General features: G+C 37.5%; 1 protein-coding gene across 11 annotated transcripts in view; it reads left to right on the top strand.

Annotated features, from left to right (window-relative positions):
- LOC113495965 (serine/threonine-protein kinase minibrain) overlaps positions 1-13,776 on the top strand; it is an 88,168-nt gene that overhangs the window by 59,545 nt on the left and 14,847 nt on the right. Inside the window, exon 1 of one of the 11 annotated variants that reach the window (XM_026874983.1) lies at positions 4,236-4,604. The exons of 9 other annotated variants lie outside the window; for them this stretch is intronic. In XM_026874983.1, coding sequence (XP_026730784.1) covers positions 4,506-4,604 — 99 coding nt within the window. In that variant the 5' untranslated portion in view covers positions 4,236-4,505. Of the gene's footprint in view, positions 1-4,235; positions 4,605-13,776 lie in introns of those variants that run through there. One more of the 11 variants, XM_026874984.1, reaches the window with a different exon arrangement.

Below are 13,776 nucleotides of genomic sequence, written 5' to 3'. Positions count from 1 at the left end.
TTAAACCCGAGATGGTATCTCAATGCTGTCGCGTGATCCGATCGCCCGCGGCCTATACCAAACGTTGCACGATTTTGTGTGCTTATGGCATCTAGTCGCTATTGCCAATGGGACTAAGATGTTTTATTGTTGTTCAATACCGTTTACAGCCCATTTTAAGATACGATAACTTCGTAAAAATAAGAGTTCAATTGTAAATAACTTCATATATTAAACAATCTTTGACAGGTAGGTCCTGTCATAAATTGTAGAGCATTGGCCGCAGTACAAAGTATTGCAGCGAGTGTGTGTAAAAATGTTAATTCTACTCGATTGTGATTTCTTTCTGGATGACATTTTCGTTCCCAATATAAAGCACCTCTTATTTAATAGCAATAGCAACAAATTCCAATGTGTTTACTTGACAACAACTCTCGGTTGTCTTCGTCAACACAGCCGTAGGGCGTCGGGCGGCAAATAAAGGAAATAATGGAAATTATTCGCCGCGTCGCGACCCGCGAACGGTTATCGATGGAGGCAATTTGCCGAATAAATGGCCCGGTAATGATTGGACCCCTCCCGGCTTCAGTAACCACTCGATGTGAGGTCTGTTTGCGTACTTACCGCCGCTTTGTGAATTGTCCATACACTTGCCTTGCTCGCGAGCTTTCCAAGGCACGATACTTATCTGTGTCAGTCTTTTCATTCTAAAAAAAGAAAGACGTCACGTCCTTTACAGGATCAAAGCAAAGATCGACTTTACTTTTAAAACCAAAGGAAAGTTAAAATCAAACAGACGTGTCCATCAGAGGTCTAAAAAAGCAAGCGATGGTAAAAAAATATATAAATTATTTAAATTTTTATTCACTTATTTCAGGCTCAGTCACACGGTTGCGTAATTCTTCCGTAATATATTATTGTGTAATATTCAAAACAATACACAGATGTTGAGTAATAGTTAGCCACAACGTTATAGTCGTTTGAAGTTTATTTAAAACAATAATAATTATCGTATCACACGTGTAAACTTGTGTAGTATTATAATATCATTTTCCGCATAGAGAATGCCGATAACCTGTTGTTTGATGCGATCATTAACACTTTGTATCTTGGCAGTGTTATCGTTTTCGATAACTATATATACAATTCGCTGTATAATAAAATACTTATCTAGTAAATACAACAGAACATGTATAGACCATTAAAATTATATAAAATCAAAATACTTTACGACTTTTTTTGTTCGAATCTTGAATTTCTAATAGTTTTACTAAACTGGTTTCTTTTTTGGGTAAACAAAAAAGAAAACAAATAAGTCTCTAGCTTTTTAAAAGAATTTGTAAAAGGTTTCAATTAAAATAAGGTTTATGTAGTATTATGAATTTATTAAAATATTAGTGTAAATGTTTCTGCTTGTATTACGTAACGGTGTGATTGTTGCCGACCGGCGCTACGCTAACGTGGCAAAATATCTCGCCAAGCGTATTAACGTTAATTACGGAGCACGCACACCGCGTCACACACTTTGCCCTCTGACCAACCGACGACGTTTAATGTGTTTCCTTATTTGTACACGCCAATACGATCACGCGATATCAAACAAGCAATACACAATTTTGATACACCTAAAAAAATTTGGTTGTTATATACCGCAGGATTCCCAGATAGAAAATGTCGAGTCCAGCTTTCTCAAAAATGACATGTAAAAGTCACTTCATTTCCAGAATTTCGTTCGCTCCAACGTTTTGTTTTGATTGATGTTTTATTAATTTCTAGAAATTTAAAATAGATTAGAATAGATAAGTGCAATTTTCTGAAAACGCGATGGCCATTTAAATTATTTTCGAAAGTCAAAACTGAAAGTAAATTTAAAAGAATCCTTCTGGAGAAAACCCGTTAGATATACACTTTTAACAATTGAGTATAAAATATTCATTACCATATAGTTAGTAATTATTCAAACTATGACATTAAGATAATTTTCGTTTGATACAAAAGTACGTGACACATAACATGTAATCGGTATAGCACAATGAAAATTGAATTCCGTTTAATCTGAAGCGAATGAAATGAAATTCTCTAAACTGCGTGCTCTATCTAGGAATGGTTGGGATGTTCTGTTGCGACGTCGCGACGCCTCTCTTATGCATTTCCTTTATTTTATGTACGTGTGTTTACTCATATGTACGTATTTAGCGAATTTTTATGTACACGATTGGACAAAGAAAACCGCATTGGACTTGTGCATGTTCTTTGAAATAAGTCGTAAATTTTAGTAGTATCCTCAATGTGATGGCTTTCGCTAAAGTTAGTTTAGGTTATCAATGTGTTTTTCAAAGACTCAAATGAGACAGATAAAAGTAAAAAAAAGTTAATGAACAAAAACAACTTCAATTTACCCACACCTAAACATATTCGAAAAAAGAGATGATTTCACGGCAATAACTGCTTTGTTATTCTTTAGTTAGAATTCATCTATAGACGTCCTTTGCATACAATTACAAATAGAAATGCTTTCATTTTCATTTAGTTCTCAACAAGAGGTTGTGAAATAATTACTCGCTGTATAAATATTACGGCATGAATAAAAATATTATCCAGTCGATATGCGCCTTGTTACCACGATCCTCAGGCACAAGAGACCGAGCCTAGAAAGACATTTACACCAAAAACATACTGTCAATTGCACATTTATATTAATATCTTAATTGTTGTAATCATTTTACGATATTTGACGCAGTGTTTATCAGTCAAATATTGCTCAATTCCACTATTTTGAATTGGAAATTAATTAGGTTACGTTAGTCGTATCTGTCGTCTACATCACGATAGCATAAATCTATGATAAAGGTTACTCACCCACATGTCCCTATTTGCTTATTTATTTTTCTCCAACTGTACGGTATCCATAAACTGAGTTCAAGACCAGTTCAAATTGCGCAAAATATCACATGGATTTAGAAATGTATATTACATGTTTGATGTTTTATCTTGCATACCGATAGGGAACCTTTGATAGAGCGATAATTCCGTATGTTCGGTGACATTATCTTCGAATCCAGTATTCTTAACTAAACTTCTCGAGCCTTAAAGCCTTTTAAATAATAGGCTGTAAATACCATTTATTTAAACAACAATAAAACAGTAAATTGTTGGTTAAATTTTGTATTCCAGGTACAATTTACCGTGTATCCTAACAAAACACTTGAGTTTATGCTGTAATTAGTAAGGTAAAATATGCTTTGAAGATAACGAATATTATTTATAATAGAAGGCTGATGGTTCCCGTTTCAGCTATTAAATGACGCCGAGAATTCCCGGAATTTCTATATTCCATTAGCAAACGTCTTTACTTTCCCAGAATATTATTCATCGGTTACCCGTACTAAACGCGTAATCGACATTTATACACGATAGTAAGTACCTTTAACACTTAAGCTACCGCCAGATTTACCATGTCTGCCTTTCAAGAACAACGTTCTACTGATCTTAATAGCACTAAGCCTTCATATAATAATTAAACAAATTAAAGTGATTCTCCCAATTTAAAACTACTTCTGTAATGGGAGAATGTGCAGTATTTTCTTTTAAAGATCTTGTTTTTTGTCCTATTAGGACCGAGGAATGTAAACCGATTGCGATTCCGGAAAAATGCCCCTGTCAACGACCGACCACCCGATATAGTGCGGACCCGTTATATTAGCCGAGTGATCGATCTGGACTCCTGCCACGATCCCGGCGCCTCACCTAATTATAAACACTTACTCATAGAATAAACAATTCCATGCTAATTGCAAGAAGGAATAAAATTGCTTACACTAACGCAAGCATCATACGATTAATGAGCTGTTGGAAGCTATTTTATATCGCGTATGACGCTTTAATTGCTACAATTCCAATACATGCATTTACTTGTTAAGGCCCTCGAGGTCGATAACTCTTACATTCCTTCCAGTATACGTAAATATTTATGATAGCAACGGAACTCAGGCTACTGTCAGAGGAACTCTAGGTTCAGTACTTTACGTTTACTTGTCTTTTTTAAAAGCCAGGAACCAGCTCGGGTGTCCAGCCCGCCTAAAACTATTTGTTATACAGCCAAAAATTCCTGCTCTAAGTGTGTTGACGTGAGAGATACGCATGGAGTCTCAAAGTAGCACATGTGGGACGCGCGTCAACTGACCAAAACAACGAGGTCGGTCTTTATTCACGTATGCGGAATCGTCTACTTGAGCTGGAGAATAGGTATCGCAGCGATAACGAGCCAGTCGTGTCCTCGCTGCCGATTATTGCGGTTGCTACATCAATATATTTGTTCTCGTATATTTTAACCGCTGAAAATACAATTCGCATTAACAAGGGCCTCGTCGCGGTCAGGTGTCGGTTGAATTTCTACGTCTAGCCTTGCGTTTAAAACTGTCAAGGCATGCGTGGAGGGAGTGCATCGTGTGCCTTGTAAACTGTTTAGCTTGTAAACTCGTGAGCATTGGTGCAGTGACCCATCAGCCGTGCGTGAAGACGGGACGATGGTGCGCAAAGGGGAGAGGTCCACGGCCACCCTGCTCAGGACTCTGGCCGATACGCTTCGCTGGCAATCTCTTCGCGCCGTCACAATGGTGCGTTCGGTAAGCAGACGATTTGCTTGAACGCATAATGTGAATTAACAAATAACGATATGCAAAATTTATTAGTTCGATGTTAACAAAATATGACTTGTCGTGTGGCAGTTTTTATTGAAACAATTATCCTAGGTATTTACACTCTATACAGATGTGTGTACAACTGTTGTATTTATGGGTTTACGCTTACTTCTTGGTCTAATGACGTCACTGTATTGTGTAAAACTTGTAGGAAACTCAATTTTTATCTGATAAACGATAACTTGTATGCTAGTTATATCGATTGACGTGCGGTACTCAATGTTTTGACATGTGCACACGATGCGTCCGTGTGACCGTGTCGGGCGGTTCACGTGCCTTTATCGGAAACTATCGGAATCTCTGACCTCAAGGGCGGAGATCACGTTGCGTAAACAAGCGCACTGACACCGTCTCATATCATCCCTTACCTTTGCTGCACTCATTAACCAATCGCAATCACTAACATAACAAATATAGAGTATTCATTTTTTATATTAACAATAGTGTTATTCTTGCACTTATTACACAGCTCGGTTAGGAGTTCAAAAGCAAACTATTGACAAATAGCACCCAGATACATTCATAAAAAGTTGATACACAAACCAACGAACCGATAAATTAGGTCAAATAAACGTCGAGTGCGATGCATATGTAACCTAGAACGGTGAGCGAATTGTCGCATTTTGTTTACATACACTTGTATACGTAATACACGAGTAAATAGATACCTCAGGTGCGGCGTAGACATTCGGTCCGGGCCTTGCTCTGACCTAGTTAAAGCCTGCCCTTTCTTATCAATTCTACTAGATGCACTCGGGAGTGACCATAATAACTTCTTAGTAGTAATCTCCGAACTGCGTAATTTTCAACCTAATTACGAAGTTCTCAATTCCTCTGCATTTTTTATGTTTGTTACCTCAGGTCTTCAGTCTGGAGGTCAATTTTGGATTAGGTTGTAGTGTATATTTGAAGTCGGTTGTATGGTTTTTTTTATAAAAAAATATATTATTACAAAACCTCGTAGACTAATTGTTCACACAAAACGTGTAATTCTTGCCTAAGCTTCTTGCGGAAACATTGAACCGCAAGCTTAAGTCCGCTTCAAAAATCTTCGCCAAGATACTTGGGATTCTTATAAACCTGTTCTGACTAGCAATTCTCAGTATTAAAATTAAAATAAAACGAATGAATATCACCTTAAAGGTTGTCCTGCTGATTGTCCTGCTGATCGTTTTTGAAAAACCGGGTTATTATTTGCGCTATTGTGTGATAGTTTTTGAACTAAATACATTTGTAATTAAATTAAAAGAAAAGTAATTAACAGTTAAACTAGTTGGTATAGATAGTAAATGTTCTAGTTTCGGCAACATTATAATATGCCAAATACAAATAATCTTATTGGAACTTTTGATTCCACCAACATTAACGCTTGAGGTAATAATGATTATCGTGTTATGGACCATAATTACAAAGCCTATTTGTTGTAACTCGAATGTTATTCATGTAAGCACGTGTGAGATTGCATCAACATAATGCTTTATCTCTTCCTCATTAACTATAACCTGCGTATAAAGGATTCCAGTCATCTGGAAGTTATAAAACTAAGTTAATAGAACATCTATATATTACTCACAGCAGACAGCTGCACTGATTCATACTTATACGAACTAAAGAAAAAAAAACATGGACATGGTTCTTGTGACCTTCGCTTTGACGACGGAGACGTCGACGTCACGTTCACAATATTTAACACACTTGGTTGTAAGTATTGTTTGTCATTAGGATCATCACCATTAGTCGGCGTTCGCATTGGTGCGACGAGACTCAGCTGTTGTGACGCCGTCTGGGTGCTATTAATAAAACTGTTAGGACCGACACAGACGACGGCCCTGTCTAGTTAGCTGGTTGTGTAATTCACCAACTTTCTTCTCAAAATTTATGTCGTTTTATCGTCAGAAACTGACACTCATCTAGACATTGCCTATCTTGTCCTCAATGTCCAATGTATCTTATTTGTTTCGGTTTCGTCATCTTGGTATTTGGTATCAGTGGAAGATAATCAAAAAGGGAATTGTTCCAAATATATGGAACATGTTTCATATACACAAAGTTACTAAAAATAGGTTTAATGAATTTACCCCAACGCGATATGGTTACACGGGTGTATCTTATCCTCTTTGCGGTCTTTTTTCTCCCAGTATAGTATATACCCACTCTCTACTGGCATAAATTGTCTTAGGTCATGTACGAAACAAGTTCTCTAGGCATTTATAATAACCAATGTGACATATAAATTAAACTCGAAATAACTATGTAAAGAGAAACAACAAAAGGAATTAATATTAGCTCGCACGCAGACAGGACATTGCAGAGTTAACTCTGTAAGGATAAAATACTTGATGTATTCATATTACTGCACATGTCCGGCATGCACCGCCAATAAAATTTGCTTTAAATGAAGACGGGTATCGCACCTCGGTAGCTCGTGGGTTGTCTCCTTCTGAACCAGTACTTTATATACCCTCTAGCGTTGTTTGTTGTTATTTTGCCTGTTTAACAGGCCTACGTAAAAATATCACACTGGTAGGTGGCATTTGATGAATATTTTGCGTGGTTAGCAACACCCACCATCCTTAATATCATAAATGTGGGTGGATAATGATTAAGCTATCTGATGCTGGCACATTAAGGAAAATGTAATCCGAATTATTTCATCTGTACAATAAGCTTGCAATAATTTAGTGCGATAAATAAATCTGACGTCCACGTAATAGACGTAAGGAATGCTAAGAACTTTCAAAGAACTTTATTTAATCTTCGGTGTCTTTCTGACAAAATTGTCGCTTTTAAATTCGTTTCAAAACTTCATTTACAACTTCCGAGATTCTCCGCTGTACAGTTCATAATTCTGATTTTCTTGTTACATGTATCTTGTTGCGAGACACACAATCCCTGATTACTATTTTCTTATACTCGATATATAGTTTTGTATTAATGTTATAAGTTGTATATAGAAAGAAACCTTACTCGTTCCTTCGATAAAAAAGAGCGTAAAAAATAGCTTAAAGCTGTATAAAATTGTAGCTGGTGTGTGTGTGCGCGGGGTTGATCAGTGTTCGGTTCGTTATCGTGGCGGGCAGCAATACATTGGATCGGGAGCGCAGCGGAGTCTAGTCGACGTCGGCGGCGGCGTGCCGTATCGCCGGAGCCGCCATCCGCAGAGATGACTATGCTCGCTCTCATTCATTAGAGGGGCGGGAGGGCCGGGGCGCAAGACGTCGCGCGCCGCCCGACGATATCGATTTTGTCCCACTCGCCCCCTGCGCCCGGCACACACCCCCGCACTCAGCATCCGACCTCGAGTGCTCTCCTCTCGCGCCTACCGAACACCTCCGACAGAAACTACGCCTTAACGACATGACGCCACAGCTCAAAATTCCGATCCCCAACGCCAGCCCGACGTCCTCCCGCCGATCCCTAATGGACCCTCCGGCCGAAAGTCACTCGGTCGAGATTACAACGACGCCTCCGCCGTCCACACCGGTGGAAAAAATAAGCTTTTTGTTACAATTAAAATGGTAAATCAAACCAATTTTAGTAATTGCGAGGTCAAACTTTGAAGTGGCGGCGCGCGCTGAGGGCGGGCTTTTTAAACGCGTATGATTTTTAATGGGCCGCTCTTGTTCTTGTATGACGGACTGTCAAAAAAAAAACAGACAATGCGGAAGCGTTTCACACATTAATTAGTAATGAATATAGGAAAAAAATATTTTTTCATTTACATGAAAAGTTGGACTGAAGACCTATGCAAAATAAAAAATAAATTTTTTTCTGATTCTTGTATCATTTTGATAAGCTAGTAAGTAATCATTATTTACGGTAATGAAAACATTAATATAGTTAGCACTATAAGTAAAAACCATGTTATAAAGCTTTTTACATATCTAATAGAATACTATTTTCATGAATATAATAAACCGCCACTAGTGAACAAATACAAATAATCTCACAACCACACGTGCCCATGGAACTGGTACGTAACATAATCTAGAACTAGAAAAATACATTCTATTCTAGTCCGAGTTATTTCTGTTACAACCTTTATCGACGTGTAACGCCCACATATAAAGCTCCGTGCACATTACAAACATTGCTACAAATAAAAAAAAATACAAGTGTACATACTAGGTACTACATTATTTAGTTCACCGATCCCTAGTCTATGAGGTAACGTAGCTCGCGTTGCGGTAGGTCCATGGAATTATGCATCGTTTTCATTACCAATAACTACATATTTTACTAATACAGAAAGTACACCAAAACACTTTGCGAAGTGCTTACTTGCTTTTGGCGTTCGTTTAATTCAAAAGATTCAAAATTGACAGTTGAAAATTACTTTTTACTCGAAAAGTATTTTGTGTCAAACTTATTTCCTTACTTGCAACATCATTACTTTGTTGTTTTGTCGTCTCATGAGATTGGTCATAACATAAACACCTGCCTTTGGTCCTTGAATTTTAAAAGTGTATCAGTTTACGAGTCTGGATAAAACATTATCTGAGATAAGTAATCGTAAAGTGGATTGACCTTTTATAAAACGAAAATCTATTAGTTGTATTGTAATAAACATAGATTGTATTGTCTTTGTGCCTTTTAAGGTCATATAGTTGCTAACTGAAGTTCTTTATTAAAAAATAAAATGAGATTGAAAGAAGCGTGACGGTGCACAACACGGCACCCCCTGTCCACTACTGCATCAGCCACGCATTGCTCCACATGGATAATAAGTTCGCAAAAAAAAAATATAAAACAGCGGCTTGATGCAATGTTTGCAGCTGGATGAAATTGTACCAAATAATATAATACCAGGCACAATTTGTTATAGGGTGGTGCGCACGAGCAGGTGATGTCTGCCGGCCCACTGAATTAATTCCGAACAGCTTGCATTTGATAGATATAAACACTTGATGACGCGACATTATATTGAGAGCGAAACCGAGAAACCCAGTCTAGGGCGACTCCAGTCCGATAGATCAAATGACCTGAAAAGGAAGAAGTAGCAGTAGTTATGAATGCGTTTTAATCCATCCTATTTTCTCGCGATTATGGGTTTATTATTTTTTGTTCATAAAAAAACTTTTTAACGAATTCAATCGAAATTGTACATTTTAGAAAAATCAAATATTTAAGATCTAATATAAGACGCAAGTGCAGAAATCGTCTTCGACAAATTGTGTAAAGTGATACAAGAACAAACTCCCATATTGTTAAACGGTGTTTACACGTCACAGAAAATGTCTACAGTGTTGGTTAGATGCATTCATGTGTGCTGGCCAGTTTCTACGAAAGGTTAAAACAATTCTAAGAACAAGCCTTGGAATCTAGAAAACGTACATAGGGGTGCCCATCAAAATTAATAGCTATTAGAAATAAAGCACTGTGTATGCACAAGATGACCACTTTGTATAGAACACTCATAATAATTGTAATGATTAAGCTGCCTTATGATTTATGACTGCAACGCAGCGAGGACAGAAATATGTCTAAACATATTAAGTAATGTACTTAAAGCTTAGAAGTCAGTATGTATTGAGTTGCTTAAACATTTATGTGTCTGCGTCATCGTAGAATACATCTTCATTACTCGTTATCAAAATATTAGTGTCACACTATCACTCAGAAAGTATGTAATTAAATTAAACGCAGCTATTAACTCGGTTCATAAAATTCCAACTGTCAATTTGTTTATCTACTTTGTAAACATAATAAATACGTTCGATGCATGTTATTTATTAATGAATAGTATCTGTTAGCTCGGTTATTATGGTAATGCCCCATCAAAGGCGTCTGCCCGGACCTGGCTCAACGAGGGGAACGCTTGGGGTAGGTTATGGTATTGCATTCGCCGATCCGCCGACTGCAAGGGTGGTTTTGCATAAGTATACCTCGGCTTATAGTTTACAGCCCTGAATGTGTCTGTCTAACCGCTGGATTTATGAATGCTGCGGTGCAATTATGACGTTTCCTACGAGTGTGTGTGTGTGTTTACGCGGTTCCGATTGCTATGCAAACTTTTGATATACGTACATTATAGGCACAACATGATTGCAACTTGAAATGTTCTATTTTATATCTTTTTTTAAAAGAGTTTTACGTACCTCGTATAACTTAGGCTAGGCGTTGTTTTCAATTATCGATCACACGGGCATTTTAGTTTGTTATAAATTTTTAATTATTTATCTAGACTGGTACCGAGTTAGAAATAAACTGAGATCGATATTGCTCCGGTGACTAACTGAAACTTCTGAAGGGCCCGACTTCAACGTATAGGTCCTTAACTAAAACATATTATTTATACATTAGTGCCGAACACTGCGACGTCTAACACTTACAGTACCTGTTGGATTTTTCGCCGGACCGGGTAATCCGACAGATGATTAAAAAAGCGTGCGTGCCCACTTGACGCACAGTGTTAGCTTTTTTGCGTGTGTGCGGTGTGCGGTGGCACTAATGAAACGGGCCCCGGCGTGTGCGTCGTGGCGGCCTACGTACGCGGGCCTTGCATTGGGTCGGGTCAGTGAACCTGCCCGCCCACTATCGGGGTAAATATGCCGAATGCACACAGATGCGCGCGCCGGCCCCGCACACCCCCGCCAGCCCGGTCGTCGCCGCTGCACTCTGCACGCATACACCCCCGACCCCTCTTAAAACTCCTAATTGATTGCACAAATTTTCTCGCAATAACTGTCTTTTTATGGTGTTAATGATGTAAACTTGCGCAGTTCCGCTGCTTTAATTGATACTCGACGATGTGATAAGTTGTAAACCAGAGTACCTAATGCGCGACGAATACTCATTTGCATATCATCGCGTTGTCGACGGCGGGACTATGAAAAATTAATTAGCATACGGCGTATTCTCTTTTTCGGGATTCCGATGCGATCTTTAGCTTTCCAACACGATGAATAACTAGTTCACGTTATTTTTTCGCGAGGAAACTTTCATTAACACTCTCTACTTATGACCCTTTACACTTCATAACATCCTGCAGAAATGATTGTGAAACATCTAGGTAGCATTTCCACTTCGCTATGTTAATGCTAGGGATTTTATATCCCTCGGCGTTACCTTCGATAAAGTCGTTCAATATCTTTTATTCAGCTTTCATTAGTTATTATTTAGCCAAGATGAAAAAATAATCGTTGCGTTGGCACCAGCAAGTAAGTGTACGTAACTTCAAGGCAATCAGAGAAAAATGTCTGTTATTATTTAAACAACAATTAGTGTAAGAAAATTAAAATTTCGATAGCTTATAACAACTTTATAGCTCAATGAATGCAACGATGATCCACGCATTACATCATCGAATGCATTCGGATGATATCACGGTGACGTCACGGCGCAATGCGTATAAATATAATGTGTACCGATCCGTGTGATGCCAACATCCCTCCATAAGCACAATAAATATTCGCAATAAAAACAGCATAGAATTGCAACGCTATCATAAACGCTCCCGTTTTGGCATGATTGCCACACAAGGCGCTCTTTTAAACATCTTGACCTATTCAATTGTGTGATACATTGCTTATTTTATGTTTCTATGGTGATCTGCGAATGAGAGGAGTATTGTCGTTGTTATTTATACTGCATTTAAGTGCGGACGGAAAATATTCTTCCGCGTTTTATACGCAAGATATACTTATCGTATTCAAATGCTTGAAGGCTTAACTTACTTCCACATTAGTTAATTTAGTTAACTTACAACTTTTGGATACCTTAGTAGTATTGATCACCATACGAAATTCCATCGCACTGTAATTGATTTACTCACCTTCTTAAAATAACCGAAAAAGTAAATATTATGATACGTCTTATGAATTACCTACATCCGATGCATTTTAAAACCTTGGGACTTAATTACACAAATATATCAATATGAAACTTAATAAAGAAACTTTAATTTAATTAAATAGAGAACAACGTAACGTAACCTGAAGTTATTGAATAAGGTACTGAGTTGGTTAAGTTTCCAGACTGAAAGTCAAGAACATCCTACAGTTATGACAATTATACTTATTCCCGTAAGTAAGTCGTGTCTAGTTATAGTTTATTGACTAAATATAGAACTGGCCTACAATTTAAGAAGAAATCTATTAGGTAGAGAATAAGTTTGTTTAAGTCCTTCCGTTAATAAAGGCTTTATAATATAAATCTGTAGGTGACGAATGTATACTTAAAAGTACCTAAACAATCGTAGTGTCTCGTTTTCTGCAAATATTTTACATAAACGACTAACATATATCCATTAGTATGTACTATATTGGATTTCGTTATATTTATTTTTTACATTGATTTTTAATCGCGTTTTTAAACTGAGTTTTTAGACGGCAAGACACACTAAGATTGTGGACCCTTTTTTAATTTAGATAAGTTCACCACCATACCCGGTGTACGTACCCGGTACCCGTTGTTTTTTTGACCTAAAGGTCTGAAATCATTACATGTAAGAATTCACAAAGCAGAACCTAAAACCGCAAAACAATGTTGTCGTCTATAGAACCTAAAATAAAATTCTACACATAAAATCAGTTTCTCAAATCTCAACCCCACACAAGAAATTAACGAATCGTCACCACGAACAAACCCCATTGCCTTCAGAATTAACAGACAATAAGTGTTATTGTCTCAAATCATGGCTACCCTCCGAAAAGCCGTCTCCAGGAAGTGCATGGCGCTGATGTATAATTAGGATCGCTCAGGCCCCTCTTTTATTTGTACGACCATCTGAGGGCCACCGACACCACCACAGCTGAGAAAGCGTGACAGCGCACCACGACGCGCAGAGCGGCATCTCTCTTCCACAACATCCACAATATTACATTAAGAGTTGGTAGCAAGAGCTTTAGTAATTGAATAACTAAACAGTTTACTACGATTATGGTAGTAAAACCGATTTATAATAGTAGTATTGGACTTCAGTATTCACTTCATTCTGTTCTCCAGATGTTATGCAAATTATATTTTTATTAATATGTTTAAGTTACAGAATATTTTAAAAGGAATATTCTTATCTTAAATCTTAAGGTCATTGTTTGTAGACTTTTATACGTAATATTATGAACCTTATAGATTTTTTCATTAATAATTCTTGCAC

The sequence above is a fragment of the Trichoplusia ni genome, chromosome 7, assembly GCF_003590095.1.
Source record: "Trichoplusia ni isolate ovarian cell line Hi5 chromosome 7, tn1, whole genome shotgun sequence".
NCBI classification, from domain to species: domain Eukaryota; kingdom Metazoa; phylum Arthropoda; class Insecta; order Lepidoptera; family Noctuidae; genus Trichoplusia; species Trichoplusia ni.
Note: the sequence above shows the minus strand (reverse complement) of the source record. Positions and strands in the feature narration are given on the sequence as shown.